This window comes from Chaetura pelagica, unplaced genomic scaffold (assembly GCF_000747805.2).
Source record: "Chaetura pelagica isolate M959 unplaced genomic scaffold, ChaPel_1.0 scaffold207, whole genome shotgun sequence".
NCBI lineage: Eukaryota > Metazoa > Chordata > Aves > Apodiformes > Apodidae > Chaetura > Chaetura pelagica.
In genome coordinates this window covers 3,969,275-3,988,863 of record NW_009953929.1, presented here as the reverse complement: position 1 = coordinate 3,988,863, position 19,589 = coordinate 3,969,275, and the positions used below count along the sequence as shown (strand labels likewise).

The 19,589-nt window shown below is 36.1% G+C and overlaps 1 protein-coding gene across 1 annotated transcript in view; it reads left to right on the top strand.

The window, feature by feature from the left end:
- Window positions 1-2,588: 2,588 nt before the first annotated feature.
- The window catches only part of XRN1 (5'-3' exoribonuclease 1), a 28,201-nt gene continuing 11,200 nt past the window's right edge, over window positions 2,589-19,589 (top strand). Inside the window, exons 1-25 of the mRNA XM_010001646.1 lie at window positions 2,589-2,815; window positions 3,493-3,590; window positions 3,940-4,049; window positions 4,139-4,249; window positions 4,454-4,536; window positions 5,959-6,046; window positions 6,174-6,342; window positions 6,553-6,620; window positions 8,154-8,288; window positions 9,608-9,671; window positions 10,520-10,625; window positions 10,992-11,081; window positions 11,236-11,392; window positions 11,740-11,859; window positions 12,842-13,011; window positions 13,839-13,959; window positions 14,050-14,148; window positions 14,296-14,399; window positions 14,895-15,026; window positions 15,713-15,875; window positions 16,330-16,443; window positions 16,911-17,009; window positions 17,123-17,238; window positions 18,102-18,248; window positions 18,602-18,691. Of these exons, the coding sequence (XP_009999948.1) occupies window positions 2,613-2,815; window positions 3,493-3,590; window positions 3,940-4,049; window positions 4,139-4,249; window positions 4,454-4,536; window positions 5,959-6,046; window positions 6,174-6,342; window positions 6,553-6,620; window positions 8,154-8,288; window positions 9,608-9,671; window positions 10,520-10,625; window positions 10,992-11,081; window positions 11,236-11,392; window positions 11,740-11,859; window positions 12,842-13,011; window positions 13,839-13,959; window positions 14,050-14,148; window positions 14,296-14,399; window positions 14,895-15,026; window positions 15,713-15,875; window positions 16,330-16,443; window positions 16,911-17,009; window positions 17,123-17,238; window positions 18,102-18,248; window positions 18,602-18,691 (2,957 nt within the window). The 5' untranslated portion in view covers window positions 2,589-2,612. The remainder of the gene's footprint in view (window positions 2,816-3,492; window positions 3,591-3,939; window positions 4,050-4,138; window positions 4,250-4,453; window positions 4,537-5,958; window positions 6,047-6,173; window positions 6,343-6,552; window positions 6,621-8,153; window positions 8,289-9,607; window positions 9,672-10,519; window positions 10,626-10,991; window positions 11,082-11,235; window positions 11,393-11,739; window positions 11,860-12,841; window positions 13,012-13,838; window positions 13,960-14,049; window positions 14,149-14,295; window positions 14,400-14,894; window positions 15,027-15,712; window positions 15,876-16,329; window positions 16,444-16,910; window positions 17,010-17,122; window positions 17,239-18,101; window positions 18,249-18,601; window positions 18,692-19,589) is intronic.

The following is a 19,589-nucleotide window of genomic DNA, read 5'->3' as shown; positions in this document are numbered from 1 at the left end:
GCGCCCCCCGTCCCCCCCGGGGGGTGCGGGCCCCTGCCTCTCGGGCTCGGCGGGGCAGGTATTTGCGTGTCCTCCGTACGTGCAAGTAGTTTGCGGCAGGACCGGAACCGAAACTGCCCTGTTCCTTGAGGAAATGCCCTGCCGGAGCGCTGCTCCGCAGCGGGGCCGTGTCCAGGTCCCCTCGGCCGGGCACTGCCCGGTCGCAGCTGCTCCCGGCGGTCCCGCTGCTCCTCAGTCCCCCTGAAACTCCGCAGGGCTGCCTTGGCTCCTGGCGGCCCTTCTTCCCCGCGGCAGCAGTAGCAGTTCTGAGTTTCCTCCTTACCGGGCTCCGAAAAGTTACTGCTGGTGACGAGGAATGGCACAGCAGAGACTAGGGACAGGTTTTACGGCTCCGTTTCCTTGTCGCATGCGTCAGACAGTTGGTGTTAGTAGCAAAAGCGAGAAGTACGTTAAAGCTTGAAAAAGGAAAGCTACAAATAATGCTTTAACAGGAAAAAAAACCACATTGTTTTCAGATAAATCGTAGATTGTTATCTAGTTTTCAGAGAAATCGTGGTTAGAAACAAGCCCTTAACTTTTCGTTGTTACTTTCAGCTGACATTATGGATGTGGTTTTACAGTCTGAAAAAGGGTGTTCTGAGATGAGTTGGCTGATGATACAAGGCATGTTTGAGTGTTTTTCCTAAACAGACAGCGTTTTTAAAAGGTTAAATAGCTGTTATATGAATATATCTAAGATGTCCTGCTTAAGTGAGTCCAAACCTCGATGTTTGGCCCTTCCTTCCAGTTTCCATGCAGTTTTCAAAGCTTAAGTCTTTGCTTATGCTTTTTTAGCTTTCACTACTGTGTCTTCTGTTGTCCATGTAGCAAGGCAGCAGCAGTGTGTTTGCTTTTCAGCTGTTCTGTTAAAAGCCTGGACTGCTCACTGAAATTGCTGGCAGCTTTAAACTTCTGCTTAAGAGCTGTGAACTGTGGCAGCTGAGGGAGGCAGCGTGTGTGTCTGCTCTAACCAGGTAGCAGCAGGGGGTAGGACCCACCATGCCTCCTGAAAGAGGCAGTTAGAGCTCTTAAATCAAGCAGAAAGCACAACTCTTAACTTGTACCCTAGTGCTACTGTAAGTGTCTAGTCATTCTTTCTAAAGATTAGATTATGTTATTAGTTTACATGGAATGTTTACTTTGTATAAGAGGGAAAAGAAAATGTCTAGATTGTTATCTATGATAACAAGCTTCAGCAGAACCATGTATCTCTGTTCTTCCTTTTGTCTGCCAGGTGCCTTCAATATTCAGACTGACACATAGTACCAGCTAGATTAGGATTTTTGTTAGCTGTTACAGAAGTAGCTATCCAGGATAAAAGGCAATTCCTATGTAAAATACATAATAATTTTAACATCATATTATAGTCTTGGTTCTTAAAAGGTCATCTGTTTTCCACGTGTATGTTGCTTCCGTATAAAAGCTTTAGTTTTCATCTCTTTAGAATGCAGCCAGTGCAATCCCCTGCTCTCTTATCTGCAAGTGGTGCCTGTGTGGATGATGTGGTGTTTGAGGATGTTGAGAGCAGTTTTTTTATGGAACTTACCTATACTGAGGGGTTGTTGTGCACAACAGAAGAGTAGTTACTGCAGGTGACTGGAGAGACTACCCAATCCTATCTCCTTCTTCTCTTCTTCATTCCTTTTGCTGAAACAGAGTAATGTTTCTCTTGCATCTGGATGGTAAATGCAAGTTCCAACAACATGCCCTTGAAAAGTATGTAAATATATGTCAGCAGCAATACTACAAAAACTCACAAAAAGCCAGCAGTGCCTTTTTCCAGTTTCAACAACTAGAGGATTTTTATGAACAGTCGTATTGGTAGATTAAGTAATTGATTTGTTTATTGCAAAGTGCTGTTCTGCATGTTTGGTGTTTTTTGGTTAAAAAAAAAAAAAAGATAGCAATCCCTTTGTTGCAGAGAACTATACAGAAAAAAAAACCCACACCAAAACACATTTGAAAAGCATGGGAAATAAATTGATGTAGTCATTGATAACTTTACTGCTTTTGGCACTCTAGACTCACAGGTGGCTGTTAGCGCGGCTGAAGAGGCAGCATGCAGTGCTGGTTGGAACTGGTTAACAGGGTCCTCAAGCATCTTAAGCTGGCTTTGCTTTTGAAATGCAGCTGGAAACTGCATACTCAGTTTTGTAGTTTTTAATGTTTTTAGTGCAGCTGTGCAAGATTGAATTGGTGATGTGTGAGGTTATAAAAATTATCTCTCCCTAAAAAGTGTTACTTTTTATTTTATTTGCTTTTCCCTTACACAATGTAGAAGGTAGGCCGAGCACAGGGGTCAAAAGTTCTGATGTCCCAGAAACAGTCAGGGTAGGATAGTAATCACTGGGAAAATCATGAGGAGCTTCAAGTGCAGACAAAGCCATAACTAATCAAGATATTTTTAGCTAACTGTTGTGTAGTAGTTTCCAGGGAGGTCTTCTCACCTCAGCTTCCAGAGTTTATTACTCTTGGCTGTGCCTTAAGCAGTGATTGCATTGCTTCAGCTGTCATTGAGTGGGTACTAACTTTGACTTCTGTAGATTCCAGAATTTGACAACTTATACCTAGACATGAATGGCATTATACATCAGTGCTCACATCCAAATGATGATGATGTTCACTTCAGAATCTCAGAAGATAAGATTTTTGCTGATATTTTTCATTATTTGGAAGTACTGTTTCGCATTATTAAACCAAGGAAGGTTTTCTTCATGGCAGTTGATGGAGTAGCTCCAAGAGCAAAAATGAATCAGCAGCGTGGGAGACGTTTTAGGTGAGAATATTTGTCCTTCCTCTGTTCAGGATAGTAAACACTTAAAAAAAAATAAAAAATGCCTTAAATATATGCCATGAAAAGTAAAATATATTATGAGTGGTCATGCCTTTTACTTTACTTAGTAGCTTTAATTTTTAATTGAGGGTAACCACCTGAAAAATGTTAATATTTAAAATCAGGATTCCAAAAAGGAAACTTTGCTTGTTATTTTGGTTTCTCTCTGTGTATGTGGGACTTGGGGGCAGGAGGAGCTTTTTTCCTTTTACATTTTCTGTGAAATGAATCTGCAGTGGAGCTCTTACAGATGTGTCCAATGGTTTCATGATCTGTGATAGTCTTATGTATTTGTGAATGATAATTCTAGATATGCCTTTTTGATAACTGCAATGTAATGTTCTCTGACAGTCATAGAAGAATCAAGTTTCTAATGAAAATCTAGTTTCCTGTTGGTACCATTTAGGAATTTAGTCTTTTTAATTAATTTTAAGTCTTGCAGTTGTATCAGAAACAAGTTCAGACTTATTCAGGAGTTAAATTCATCTCCGTTTTCTTTTTAAACCCACTTTAAAAATTCAACTGTATGTATATTACCAGTAAAGCTGTACTTAAGATATTAACACTTTAATAAGGTGATTCTTTCTCTACTCCCTCTCTCCAACCCTGTTTTGGTTTAGATCAGCAAAAGAGGCAGAGGACAAAATAAAAAAGGCATTAGAAAAGGGAGAAACTCTCCCTACAGAAGCCAGATTTGACTCCAACTGTATTACACCAGGTAAATTATTTGATAATTATTTACATTTATGGTTTTGCATCTCTATTTTGGCACTGTTTTCCTATCCTAAGGCTTTTTTTTTTTTTTTTTAATTTTAATTAGAGGACAGGATCAATAAACGCTCAAGTAAGTTGTGAACACAAGTGTTAATAACTTTTAGCAGGGTTGGAATACTGTCTCAATCTAAGTGTTTTTGAGATTGCTATGGGAAAAATTAAACATCTGGGGGGAAAAACCCAGGTGTCTCTTGCAGATTCTTTGCTTGTTTTCATCAGTACTTTTGATATGTAAATACAACTTTGAATGGCAAGCGAAAAGCTCTGTGTTTAACTTGGTTTTCTGTTTTCAGGAACTGAATTCATGGCCAGATTGCATGAGCATCTTAAATATTTTGTAAATATGAAGATGTCCACAGACAAATCCTGGCAAGGAGTAACAGTCTACTTATCAGGCCATGAGGTTATTGTATCTTGTTATTTTTTTATTTTAAATACATCTTTATTTTATAGAAAAGTACTTATTGATGAATTCTGGGGGTTTTTGTGCAGACTCCAGGAGAAGGTGAGCATAAAATTATGGAGTTCATCAGATCAGAAAAAGCAAAGCCTCATCATGATCCAAACACAAGACATTGTCTCTACGGCTTAGATGCTGACTTGGTATGTACAACTAAAATAATACAAACAATAGAAGTCTTCCTAAGTGTAGAGGTTTCTAAAATTATACTAAACAAGCACGTAATTTTATATTTGTGCAAACTTGTGAATTTTTAATGAAACAGAACAACAACATTTCTTTATACTATGTGATTCTAATAGTAAGAGCTAAAAAAATTTAAGACCTTTTTAATCTCTTTGTAATAGATTATGCTGGGATTAACAAGTCATGAGGCACACTTTGCACTCTTAAGAGAAGAAGTAAGATTTGGTGGTAAAAAATCTCAAAGGTAATTTGATTTACCTTTATTTTACTTCATTTTGTGTCTTTAAGTCCAAAAAACACAGAGTTATTAAAACAGTTCTTGGTTTTTAAAAATTATTTGCATATTAAATTGATTAAGTCTTTTTTTTAATTTTTGTGTTAGAAATATATTAAATTAGATAAATCAGATTGTTAAATTGTGCATTTTGATTCACTTGCATGAGGGAAATGCATAACATCAGGACAGCTGATAGAAAAATCCATAGAGCTGTAGTGTGTTGTGCTGCTTTCTTTGTATTATGGATGAAGCAGCCCAGGCTGTACAGACATTTTTTTTTCATAATTCTCTTATGTAGGCACTGACTTTTAAAATGTATTTTTATCTCTAAGGTTTTATGCCTGTAAGTAAATTTATGAGAATAATTACTTAAAAAAAGGCTCTTAAGTGGCTGATGGTGGGTGCTCTTACTCTGTATTGGCTCATTTCAACTAGCTTACAGGTTATACTGAGTAGAACAAGGTGATTTGTTCCGTAACTGTATATGTACATGGAGTTATTCTGAAGTTATAAAAAAAATGAATTTTATAGCTGTTAGTGTCGCTAGGTTCCTTCTTTAAAGGACCTTAGGCATACATTGAGTGGATAAAGAGAGAAGGTGGGAGAGACAAAATCTACTCTGTGTGTGTGAATACACAGGTATTTATGCTGGTTTCTCATCGGAGGTGGTTCCAGCTAGTTAAAGTAACAAGGTCAAATAGGCCTTTATAAATTTAAAGTACATCAGTCTTTAGGTAATTAATCTTTTGGTGTAAGTATTAACAGATTTTGGCCTAATGGTGGGTTAGGTATTAAGTAAGAAGAGAGGAAAGCAAAGCAGAATATATGTTGAGTATTTTATGCCATAAACAGACAGTAAGTTTGTCATGTTTTTTGAGTGCTGTGTTGAAGCCACTAGATAAAATACATATTGAACACATTTTCAAGTTGAGCATATCCTTATCTTACAAGAAGCATTTCAAATGGCTGCAAATGTAACCCAGTCAGTTTCAAGAGGAGTCTGTGCTCTCTATGTATTCAGACCTGTTCTAAAATAACATTTATTGGCTTTGGTGCAAAGTTAGGTTAGGTTGTCCTTCTTTTGAACAATGAGATAATTACTTAGGAAATAGTTAATGCAACATGGCACTCCACAAAGCTGCTCTGCTTTCTCTAAGTTAGCTGTTTTCCGTATGGGGCAATCACGTGCTGTTCAGAGGATCTACTGCAAAATTTTATGGACTCAAACTAGATGAATCCTAAAATAGATCCAAAGAAATGTTTGTATATTATTTCTCCTACAAAGATACAACATTACGATTACCTGGTTTTAAGTAACCTTGGAATTATTAAATATTCGTGTTGACAGTGTTTATAAATAATTAACTTAATGTTTTGAATAATTTACAGAGCATGTGCGCCAGAGGAAACCACATTTCATTTGCTACACTTATCACTGATGAGAGAATATATTGATTATGAATTTTCACCAGTGAAAGTAAGTTCTAATGGAGCTGTGATTGTTAAAAATGTGTGAGGTCTTTTTATGCAAACTTGATAATAAAATTTATACCCCTGTTTTTTTCTGTTTTCTTCCCTCCCTCCCTCTCCACCCCACACCCCAGGACAAGATTTCCTTTGAATATGATATTGAAAGGATAATAGATGATTGGATCTTAATGGGTTTCCTTGTAGGAAATGATTTTATTCCTCATCTACCTCATTTACACATTAATCACGATGCACTGCCGCTACTTTATAGAACATACATGGCTATCCTGCCAGAACTGGGAGGTAAGAACACCAAGTTAGGATGTGGAAAGCAGAAACATTAACATTCCTGCCTTAACATTTATTGGCTGTTTTAGCCTTTTTAGAATGTTTAGCATTTATAAGGCTTTCTTTATACAGCCAGTGAAGTTGTATTCTATTGTCTATGGAACATATAAATTTTAAAAATGTTAAATTGTTGAAGTAAAAAAACATACTTTGTATTCTCATTAGGTTACATAAATGAAAATGGACATCTGAATTTGAAACGCTTTGAGAAATATCTCACAAGATTGTCAGACGTAAGTCACTTCTAAATGGCACCTTAGAGAATTGTATTGTCTGTTGAATATAACCTCAGTACAATAGATTGCCGTAAAATAGATGAAAAAATAGAAAAAAAACTCTTTAGTTTTGATGAACTGTTAAATGACTTTTACAAGTGGTTTGATCAGCTGTTGGTGATACCTGAGCTGGGGTACGTTGTGCAGCTCTGGAGCCCCTAGTGCTGGAGAGACATGGAGCTGTTGCTGCATGTCCAGAAGAGGGCCATGCAATTTATCAGAGGAATGGAGCACCTCTCCTAAGGCTGAGAGAATGAGGGTTGTTCAGTCCGGAGACTCTGGAGAGACTTTGTTGCAACATTTCAGTACTTGAAGGGCACTTGTAAGAAAGACAGGGGCAAACATTTTAGCAGGGCCTGTAGTGACAGGACAATGTGTAACTGTTTTAAACTAAAAGAGGGTAGAGTTAGACTAGCTGTAAGGAAGAAATTATTTACAGTGAGGGTGGTGACACACTGGAAGAGGTTTCCCAGAGAGGTGATAGATTCTCCATCCCTGGAGACATTCAAGGTCTGGTTGGACATGGGTCTGAGCAACCTTATCTAGTTGAAGATGTCCCTGCTTATTGCAGGGGGCTTAAACTAGATAACCTTTAAAGATGCCCTACAGCCCAAACTATTCTATGATTTAGCTGATGGGATCAAATCAGTTGTTGATTTATCATATGAAAGTAAAAGGAGATGTAATAATTTCATCCATGCTTTAGCATCTTCTAGTACTGCAAGGTAAATGAGGATTCACCAGTAGAATCATGGTCCTCAATTCTCATTGAGTTATGAACAGCAGTACTGGGCAAAAAGGTGCTGCAGGCAGCAATGCTTTTTGTGTCCCCTTGCAGATCAGTTTCTTGTGGAGTAAGCTATGTCTGGAGACCTGGGAGAGCAATATTTTTGCGAGTTTTGAAAGAAGATTACTGGTAGAGAGCAATGAACTGTTAGTACCTTTGGGGCAGGCATCAATATTTTTCAGTAACTAAGTAGTGTGGAGGAGGCAATCCTGTTAAGTGCCACTGCAGTAATCCATCCTAGAGATGAGAAAAGTTACAGGCCATATGGTAATGAAAGGTCTCACCTTTCTGCTGAACTTGGAAGGAGGAAGTTCATTGGCCTCTCCCTGCTTCAGCCCTGTCTTCTGATCCTTGAGTAGAACTATGAAAGCATTGGGTGTGTAGCACAAGTCTCTATTACCCAGACTCTTTATACTTCTGCTCCTAGAGTTAATAGCGAGTTGTGGAAGTTTTCTTAACTGTTCATTACCCATTGCTGCCTTACTGAAAGAAAACAAAATATGGCTTGTGTATATGTTACAGATTGCTAAGGAAAAAAATTTCTATTAATCTATTAGTTTAGTAGTTGCTCTAGGCTAAAATGTTCATGTATGAATTACTCTAGTTGTAATCTAATTCACGTTCTAAAAGTTCATTGTTAATTAAGCACTCTAAATTTAGGATCCCTCAAATATTTCTAAACTTACTTTAATCTTTCTGCACAGTTTGATCGTGAACACTTCAGTGAAGTCTTTGTAGACCTAAAATGGTTTGAAAGTAAAGTAGGCAACAAATACCTCAACGAGGCAGCTGGCATTGCAGCAGAGGAAGCCAGAAAGAATAAACAAAAGAAACAAAAGGTTAGTGTTTTACAGGCATATTTGCAAATAAGAGTGTTGCTTTTTGCAAATGAGTAGTTTGATCTTAGACAAATTAAATTACATGAACATCTGTTTTGAGATTTTTCAAGATCAGAAAATATAGTAAAATGTAACTTTTGAGTACCTGTGTCCATTGCTGGTTGTGAGTGATGAGTTAAGTCAAGGTTAGGTTTTCATGTTTTTTGAAATCTTGTGAACTTGTAACTTTATGCTTTATGCCAATTTATCTGTTCCTCAACAGCAGCAAAATTTAGTTTTTGTTGTGCTATCATCAGACTTGCTTAGTAATTTTAATTTTCACTGCATAGCCTGCTGGAAGTTTTATGTGGTTCAGATAAACTGATAGATCATTCATGCATGTCTTGGTATTGGCTGACTGTTTGACATTGAATAGATAAATAGCAGTATCATTGGTGTGAGTGCTCTCAGATTGTTTATTAAACTTCCAATTCTAGATATGACTAATTAATAAGGAACAGCAACTTTCTCTGTATCTTGACTCTACTCCATTATCAGGTTTCCCACCACCACCTGCATTCTCTTTCTTTCAGTACGTCTTGAGCAGAGAATAGAGTAGCAACAGGAAATTCCTTCAAGTTTAATCTGTCACTGTTTATCGTTACCGCCTTTAATGCAGTCTGTGGTTTGTAAGAGGAAGATGCTAGCTCTTTAATGAGCTATGCTTTATTTGTGAATGTTTTCTTACTTGCCACAGAAGTTTGAAGCAGCTGTATAGCATTAGCTACAGATCTTGGCTGCTCCCTTGGCAGTGAGAATCAGGAGCTTGTGTACCTCAGGTACAGGGGAAGAGGGCCATTGTAATGATTCTGCTTATTGAAAGCTGCTCAGTGCTGCATACAAGACTGAATGAAGTGAATGCTTGTTTGACTCCCTAAAGCACAGGTTTTTTTGTATCCTTACTTTCCACAAAAGTGATGCGAACTCTTGAAAATTCACTGATGAAAACAAGACTGCGTACTGGTGCTGTAGCACAATGCATCATGTAGATAAACATGCTTAGAAGTGTGCTGTACAGTTTTGGAAATAGTATTTTGGAAAATAATTTTTTTAGGTAGTTGAGATTTTATTTGACACTGCTCCTTTGACTGATCTGTATGGATAAAATAGTTTTTCCTAGGCAATTACATGAGAAGGAAATGTCATGGGTTTTATACTTAATAACAATAATATTTATGCATCTTGATTATAGCAGTTTGAGTTGCAGATTATATGGTTGTGAAAGAGGTATGTGCATGGGATTCTGTATTTATACCTTATCTCGAATATTGATTTAATAGGCTCAGGAAAATTCTATATGTTTGGCTGCTTTAGAAGAAACTGAAGGTGAAGTGACCCCTAAAAGTAAGTGCAAATAATTTTATCCTCATAGATAAACCAAAAAGAACTTGGTAGTTTTTGTATAGATTTGGAAGGGTCTGTAAGATTTTCATGTCAGGGATTACCTTACTTAAGAGAGTCCAATGAAGGGCTCTGAGGATGATTAAGGGAGTGGAACACCTGCCTTAAGAGAAAAGGCTGAGAGACCTGGGGCTTTTCAGTCTAGAGAGCAGAACACTGAGGGGGGATCCAATTAGTAATTATAAATACACAAGGGCTGGGCATCAAGAGGGCAGGGACAACCTCTTTTCACTTGTGCCCTGTGATAGGCCAAGGGGCAATGTATTAAAAGTCAAGCACAGGAAGTTCCACCTCAACATGAGGAAGAAATGGAACTGCACGTCACTGCCTTATGGCAAGAGGGAGTGGGGCTAAAATTCTTGAAGTGCTTCTTATCTGACTAGTATTTCCATGATGAATTAAAAAATTAATAAGCAAATAATTAAGAACATTGTAGTTTGGTAGTTGTATGCTCAGGTATTTTGTTATATTAGTAGGAATGACTGTTGTAAGATGATGTTGCTGACCAAAACCATTACATTTTAAAATGTTTTCTTAAATTATTTTCTGATGGCTTATATTCTCTTCTCTGTTCCTGTAATTGTGCCACAAACATGCTGCATCTCTTTACGGGGAGGGGGGAGAATTTGTTTGTTTCGTGGTATGTTACTATAAATGCAGGGAACATATAAGCACCTACAACTGTGAATTGAGGAATGAAGTTAAATTAAGTCAAAACTGAATGTCTTCAAATCTCCTTGTAGTAGAGAAGTGAATGTTAATGTGTTATTTTTTCATGACTACTTTTTCAGCAGCGTTGGAAGATGAACCAGAAGATGATGATCTGTTTGAAACTGAGTTTAGGCAATACAAAAGAACTTACTACATGACTAAAATGGGTGTAGAAGTAGTTTCTGAGTAAGTGTATGCTGCTGCTTTTTTTTGTTGTTTTCTTTTTTAAACATCAAATAGAAGTCTTTGCATCTGTCTAATACAAGACAGGATATTCATCCATGTCCAAAGCAAAAATTGCATTTCTGTGTATTGCAGCAGTGATGGTTTTGGCTAATGCAGGAAAAGCTGCAAGTCGAGTTTTCTGTAGGAAGTTATTTGAGAACCGGAGGAAAAAAAAAATCCATTAGTATTAAATTAAGCTAAAAAACCTTGTTTCTAGTAGGTTTCCCAGGTATTCTGTCTTAATTTCTCTGTACAAGGTACTAAGTAACTTTTACATACCCGTGAAAATGAGAAAAGCTAATAAGTATCTTTCCTTTTTCTCCTAAGTGACTTCTTGGCTGATCAAGCTGAATGTTATGTCCAGGCAATACAATGGATTTTACATTATTATTACCATGGAGTTCAGTCATGGAGCTGGTAAGAAATACTGTAAAATGAGAAACTGCTTAAAGATTGAGTCATGTTTCACCCCTTATGCTGGGAACATTTAATGTAGTTCTGTTTTTCTGTTCTGTGAACACCACTGTGCTATAATTAAATCAAGTAACTTAAGATGTTTTTTTCCCTGCAGGTATTACCCTTACCATTATGCACCTTATCTGTCAGATATTCGCAACATCAGTGAACTCAAAATCAAATTTGAACTGGGAAAACCTTTCATGCCATTTGAACAGCTTCTTGCTGTCCTTCCAGCAGCTAGCAAAGATCTGCTGCCTAAATGCTATCAGGTGGGCTTTGGAATTACTTGTATTTATCTTTTATCTACTGGTTGTCTGATTTATTTTGAAGTAGCTCTTACTGATATTTTTGCGTGTCTTCTTAGTTCTATTCTACCTCTAAAATTTAGGTGCATGGTTAAATACTTCTTATTCTTCTTAGTACATTTTAAAGTTAGTAGAAAGCACAAAATTTTGGATTTGCTAAGCCATTTCAGACTAGGGCAATTAAATATTAGATGCTGAATTCCTGTTCAGCCTTGTATTGATTTTAATACCAGTCTTCCTCTATCTCTTCCTGGAATTAGTGCTAAATTGTCTCTTAATATTGCTTTAAATTCTCTCTTGTATTTTCCTAGCATTTGATGATTAGTCAAGACTCTCCTATTATAGAATATTATCCACCAGATTTCAAAACAGACCTAAATGGAAAACAGCAAGAATGGGAAGCTGTAGTACTAATCCCATTTATTGATGAGGTAAGTTCTTTCAAGGTCTGCTGTCTTAAAAAACTTGTAGAAGTACAATTAAATAGAAGTCTGAATCAACACTTGATAAGACCACAGAAAGATGTCAATGTCTTCTGCATGGGGAGTAAGCCTGGATTGAGTTACCACAAGCAAAGTTAGCTTCAAGTGGCAGAAGTCTTAAGTAAGGGATGTGGACTTCTTGTTGTTTGTTCAGGTTTTAATCAATTATTTAAATACTTAGTTTCAGATTCTTTGAGAATAAAATTCTGTTCCTACATACATACAAAAACACTGGATATCTGAGGTAATAAAAAAGAAAAACTTGTTTAGAAAGTCTTTCTACAGAAAATCTCTTCATATGAATACCAGTAATGGGTAGAAGACTCTTAGTACAAATCAAACAGTAAAACATTAACAGAATGGAATAAAATAATAACCTTATGCATGTAGGATAACAGTATTATATATGTTGTAGCAATACCTTTCATGAGATTAAATTTGAGTGCATCAAAGAATTGATTAAAATAAACGTGGAGATGAGATGTTAAGATATAGATAGGTGGTGGTGTGTGCCTATCAACTGTTTCCACAGTTCACAATGAGAGCTTGACATGATTTAGTCTTGCAAAAGACAACAATTGCTACTTGAATGTCATAAGGTTTTGAAGCTTTTTTCAGTAGTTATTTTGCAGAATTTTATGGTAACTTCTAAAATACACTTTTAATCTTTTTTGGTATGTTAAGTGTGAAAATCAAAATATGGATAGCCTAGGGAAGTATATTTGCAAAAAGGTGATCTTTATTCTCCAAAGCTATTCCATTGTAATTGCCCTGTTTTTCTCAGAGACCTGAAGCATGAGCAAGGGGTAGGCTGGAATTAGAAAATTAACACATTAATGAGAAAAGTGCAGATATCCATTTTCCCAATGTAGATGTTTCTATGCTAATTTTTGTTGCCAGTTTCACATACGCTAATTTCTCTAAAATATAGAAACGACTGCTGCAGGCCATGGAATCCTGTAATAAGTGCCTAAAAGAAGAGGAGAAACAAAGAAATACTCACAGTGCTTGCTTAATGTACTGGTATGACAAAGATGTGGAGTTCCAGTACATGTCACCATGGCCAGAGAAATTTCCTGCAATAGAAAGATGTCATACGAGGTAACTCTTGCATAACTATTGTAGAGTAGACTAGAAATAGTGAGAATTGTTTTAGTAGGATCTTAACCAAAGCTTGTATATGCCAATGTACAATATATACTAATACACTGAAAAATATTAAATATTGACTTAGAAGTTACTCATTGTGGATGGCAAAGTAAAAGTATTTGTAGCTTTTCTTAAACTGTTCCTTTGCAAAAGAGATCAACTAGTGGTAAATCAGCAAGAGTACTCTAGAGCATACTGATCTTTGTATGACACAAAGGGTGAAAGACTCATATAAATATCTGACCATAGCCATGATTTATCAGCACATTAATTCCAGACCATTTATTTTTAAAAAATGAGCATTTGGATCCACTGCAGAGTTGGAGGCAAGTGTGTTGTTTTCTTTTCTCTTGTTGCAAGTAACCAGCTTTATTTAACACAGGCTGAGGTTTCAAGATTATATGGAAACATAACCTTAATAGTAGTCAAACTTAAAAGAGAGGAAGAATGCCTGTTGCAGAATTACATTCAGTGATGAGTGAGTAGTTGTGAGAAGAATTATGTGAAATGAAGCCATTACTAGTTTAGAATTTGACAGTAACAGTGAATTAAAAGTCATATTGGGACATTCTGTGACTTGAAGTTTTGTCTTCCTTAGTGAGTAGTCTCTTGGTAGCAGTAGCGTGGGTTTCTGTAGTCCTTTGTATAGATTCCAAGTGGCTTAAATTAATTGTCACTTTACAGGCAAGTCAAATAATAAGTGTTTGAATGACTAATTGGTACTTTCTAGAGCCAAAGGTCATTCTAAATGATCAAATGTTGTACAACCTGTTTTTTAGGTATAAAACAATACCTTTGGATGCTTGGCATGTAGAAATAACCCACAATAAGATAACTAAAATCAACAAGAGGGCTTTATATTTTTGTGGATTTCCTACTTTAAAGCACATTAAACATAAGGTAAAAGATTTCTTTCTTCTGACATTTTCAACTGTACTTAATGGATAACTGTGTAAGAGTTAAACTTAAGTTTTATGTGCTTTTACCCAGTTCTATCTTAGAAAAAGTGGAGTTCAGGTGTTTCAGCAAAGCAGCCACGGAGAGAACATGATGTTAGAAATCATAGCTGATGAGAACTCAAAAGAGCAGGTAAGCATTCAGCTCCTAACAAAAAAAAAATAGAACAACAACAAAGGAAAACAAAACAAAACCAACAATAAACAAAGCAACAAAAGAAACAATCAAACAAAAAAAAACTTGTCATAAAAAGACTGAATTTGTTGGATTTTTTTTCAGATGGTAGAAGATGTTGCCAGTTTGGTACTTGGAAAGCGTATTTTTGTTAACTGGCCACATCTTGAGGAAGCCAGAGCTGTTGCTGTGTCAGATGGAGAAACTAAGTAAGAGACATTTCAAAGATAGCAGTTTAAAATAATCTTAATTGTTTTATTCAAATTAAGTGACTTAGGCTGTACAGAAGTTTTGGGTTTGTAAACTTGCTAATAGCAAATTAGTCCAGATGTATCCAAGGCTACTTGGTGGAAGGACCTTTATTTAATGTTGTTCTGAGGTTTGGTTATGTCTGTAGTCCCTGAATATTTTTTCTATAGATGTTGAAGTTTGGGAGAGCTCATTCTCAACTTTGAGGGAAAAATGCATGCACCGAATTTTGTACAGGTTAATGTCAAAAAGAATATTTCTGTATTTCTGCACATTCCCTGGTATTTTTTTATTAAAAGTATGCTGTGTGGCCTATAATGGAAGAGACAGAGAAAGCAATTTGCAAGTTTTCCATATATTTAACGAGTAATTTTGAACTATTTTAAGTTTTGCTCACTGTTGGTTAGGTCTAGATTAATCTTGTTAAAATTTGTACCTGTCATAATATTTTCAAGGTTTTATTTAGAAGAACCACGTGGCACACAGAAGCTTTACATGGGAAATGCAGTGCCCCCAACTAAAGTGGCATACGTTGGAGATAAGGAGCAAAGCCTATGGTTAAAAGAAGTTCAAGGCATTTCAGAGCAGTAAGGAACTTTGAAAAATTGAAGTGTAATTTGGCATTGTTTTGTCCTTAGCTATGTTTTGTTCCTGTGTTACAGACTTAAGTAGCAGAGAAGAGCTGCTGCATAGTTGATGATAAAGGTTAATGAGTCAGCTGGAATATTAAAAGACAACATAAAAGAGCTTATCTTGCAATGTAGTTAGTCTCTTGGGTATTTACTGTTATATGCTGCTACAGAATTCTCAAATGAATTTACTCTCCCACTCAATTTTCTTTCTGGTTTTAGTAATCTGCAGTTGTAGGAAGTATATAGAATAGACTCATACATATCAAGTTATAATTTCAGTAACTTGGCACTGTTAAACTTGAATACAATTCTTGGTCTTCTAGAATGTGGGTGCCAGCTGAGTTTCAGTAGCTTGCCATTTTATCATTTGAGTTAACTGCCTTAATTACCCCTAACTGCTACCACTGTGAAGGTAGAATGTATTCCAATTAGCACACTTAGCTATGTAGTGATGCCTGTGCAACAATGGATTAGCAAATGGTTAAGCTGTTTATTTGGGGTCTTTTTAATGAAAAAGGAAGAAAACTATTAGAAACCTTTTGTAAAGAGTACTTATTTATTTATTTTTAAGAAATTAATTCCGCCCTCTTGGTTTAGTTCTGTTTATTGTAATCAAACTAAATGTTCTGCTTTGTATTCAGTTACCAGAAAAGAAAAGGAATAATTATTCATGAAACATCAATAGTTGTATATGCTCAGTTACTCACTGGTAACAGATATCAGCTAAACCAAAATGGAGAAGTTTATTTGGAGAAGCAGTGGTCAAAACAAGTTCTTCCTTTTGTTTACCAAACTGTTGTCAAGGTAAATATACAAGTTCAGTATCTTCTTCCACATAGCTCCTTACTCCATTGGGGTGGGTGAAGTGCACAGAGGAAAGTGTGTATGCTCATTTTTTAAAAAAATAGTGAACAAAAATAAACCTCTTAAATGTATGTAGGTTACAAAAAAGTAGCCTGTTTAGGTATGTATTTTGTCACAGAATTTGAGACCCTGTTGAACAGTTTAAAGACTGTCTTGAAAAGCTATTTTTTGTTCTTTTTACTGATGGTATTTTGAATGAAGTACAGTAGTGGTGCCTCTGCAAGGTTAACATAGTTGCCTGTGTAACAAGCATTTGTAACCTAGGATTACTTCTTTGATGAATTATGTTGGACTCAGATAATGTTTCAGAATATGTCTATTTATACAAACTTTTTTATTATTCTACTGGAAATGAGTTATATTTAACATTATCAATTTTATCTTTTTCATGTAGGATATCAAAGCCTTTGACTCTCGTTTTTCAAACATCAAAACTCTGGATGACTTGTTTCCTCCTGGAAGTACAGTCTTTATGCTTGGATCTCCTTGCTACGGCTGCATGGGAGAAGTTAGTTCCAATAACTTCACACCCCCTCCCCAAGATTTCTCTTTGCAATTCTAAAATAAGATTTTGCATGGCAGTAATGGTCATTTTCTAGCTGAAATTTTAAACCAAAGATTCTCTGATTGTTTAGTCAAAGGAGGAACAGGTTATTCTGCTTTCCCTATCACTGTTGCTGACATAAGAGGAAAAAAGGTAGCATAGCTTAAAAGCAGTAATATTTTTTATTTATTATTTTGGATAATTTGCAGTATACAGTTACAGTTGTGGGCCATTTTCAGTCATGTGTTCCTTTCATTTAGTGCTCTTTACCTCTATGAGGAAGCAGTGTACAGGTTGAGGCAAGATGATGACTTGTGAAGCATCTCTGTGCCTAGTACAGCAAAACTGTTGATAAAGTAGCATACAAGGTTTAATAACCATAGACTGCTGTTTAAAAGTTTTATTTAAAATGTGTTGTATTTCTCTTCAAGGTTCAAGATTCACGTGATGTGATCACAGAAGGTAGAATTCGTGTAGTTTTCAATATTCCATGTGAACCCCAGCTTGATCCCTTAATACAGAACCAGCATGTAAGTGTATCTGGTTTTCTATTAAAAGCTTAATGGTAAATGTCTTGAAGGAATTCTTCCATATTGTTAAATTGTGCTTTGGAAATTGTCAATATTTTTTCTTTGTTTTAAAGAAATACTCTGTGAAATACAATCCTGCATATATTTTGGCCAGCCGTCTTGGAGTAAGTGGGTATCTTGTCTCCAGATTTACAGGAAGTATCTTTATTGGAAGAGGATCAAAGAAAAAGTAAGTTTTCTTTGTGAATTTTGCTGTGGAGAAACTTCTAAATTCCAATACAACTCTACAGAATTTCTTCTGTATTTAAGTGCAGTTCTTATCAAGTATATAGCTGTTTTGCGGTGTGAAGCTGTACATCCAGGAGGAAACTAAATGAATATGTAATGTTTTTCTATGCTATCAAACTAATTTTTTATTTTTGTGTAGTGGAGAATTGTTCTGTTTGCTTTAGTTTTGTAGAAAGACATAAATTGACTTCCCTGGTTAACTATTTGCTTAATTGAAGGAGGAGTTTGATCTGGCTTTACCACACTGAGAATAAAAAGTGGAATTAGGATCTAATTTCATAATATTACTGCCAGTATAAAATGATTGTAATTGTACCTGTTATTTTTTTAAGAACTACTTAAGACTATAACTGCTTAAAATACAAAAGGGAGACAATCCCTGTAGTTCTCTGAATGTCAGAATTGTGGTTTCCTAGGCCAGCTCAGTAAAGAAGCGGTTGATGCATGAGCATCATCTTGTGATTTTACACGTACATTTGTTCCCCACTGATTGTTCAGGGACATCCGTCTGCATTTTGGTAAATGCCATGTAGATTGTGGTTGATTAGATTTCAATTAAGGAAGAAGGGTAAAATATTCTCTATCCTCCTTTGTAGCAAGGTGTGGGCATGCGTGTGGACAGCTACTGTAGCACAGCTTATGTCCTATAACATTCACAGTTATCACAATAATAACAAAGAAACAATACAATGAATTTCATTTTTCTGTGGTTTCAGACTTGAGATGTAAGTTTGTGTTTTCTTAATGCATTTACACACACATATACATATTATTGCAAGTTAATAAACATTTTCTAATTTCCAGTCCTCATGGTGATCATAAAGCAAATGTGGGGCTAAATCTGAAGTTCAATAAGAAAAATGAAGAAGTTCCTGGCTATACGAAGAAAGTTGGAAACGAATGGATGTATTCTTCTGCAGTAGAACAACTACTTGCTGAGTATTTAGAAAGGTAAATACTGGATAGGAACTTAATCCAAATTATCAGCCTTAGTCTTTGGATTTTGTCCTCTAGACACAGTTCTTGTGAGAACTGATGAGTTTGCTTTTCGAGATTGCATAGTGGAATTTCTTTTATTCCAGTGTTCTCCTTCCAACAGTCTCTCTTCCCAGGGAGAAGCATATGTTTGGATACTTTTGTCAGCAGCTTACTCTTGACAAATGAACAGTATGACTCTAAATTGAGTCAGGAATAATCTATCTGGCCTCCAGAAATTTTGAAGCCTGTCAGTTTGTTTAGATGAGCCTTTTTTGTGTTCTGTGCTGATGTGAAACTAAATTTGTCTTCCATTCATTCATTTTAAGAGTCCCTGAACTATTTAATTATATAGCCAAGAACAGCCAGGAAGATATCTTCTATGAAGATGACATTTGGCCTGGAGAGGATGAGAATGGGTAAGCCATCTTTCTCCCCCCCTTTTTTTTTTCCTAGAATAAGTAGAATGAAGGCTGACAACATTGTGAAAATACTGGGGATCGTATAACGGCTGCAATGTAACTGAAATCTTACTGTTCCTTGCACAGCATGATTCTTCAGTCATGACTCTGAAAAAATTACCAGAATTATGTACATTCCATTTGCGGAGTCCAAGTCTCTGTCAGACTCCTATCTCAAGTCCAGCAAATGAGAAATCTGTTTTTCAGTGGCTGCTTCGTAATTCTTGTTTTCAGAGTTATTTCCAGTAAGCACGGTATGAAGAGTCACAAAGTCACTAACATTATTTTTTTAAGTAAGCAATAATAATTTTATTTGTTTAAGATCTCTTTGAATTTGAAAAATAGCACGTACAGAATTTAAAGTACATTGCACATTTTTTTAATATACATTGTCAGTTTCATGGGAGGCAAGAAGCAGCCTTGGTTCCAGATACAGTATAGTAACATTAAAAAAACATATTATTAGTTCTTAAGTCCTACTCACAGGCTCAAGTTGCTACGTCTGCATAATGCTGCACCTGCAGGACTCTTACCAGGCAGATACACCATTGTGAGACTTGTCTATTATAAGAATCTCAGGTTTGTGCTCCATTTCAGCAGAGGCATGCCCTGAAGTTCTTTCTTACTGTATTGTGAGAAACAGCTGGTCACAGAACCTTTAATCACAGCTGGACATGGTTAGTTGATGGGATGCAAATATTAGAAAAAACTTAAGGTTGTAGTTCTAAAACAGTGTTACACAATTCAGTTAGGTTTATTTTTTTAACCTCTGTTGTGAACTCGTACAGAACTCTTAAATTTTTTTCCTTCTGAATATATACAAGCATAGTGCCTGGATCATCATAATGGACTGACT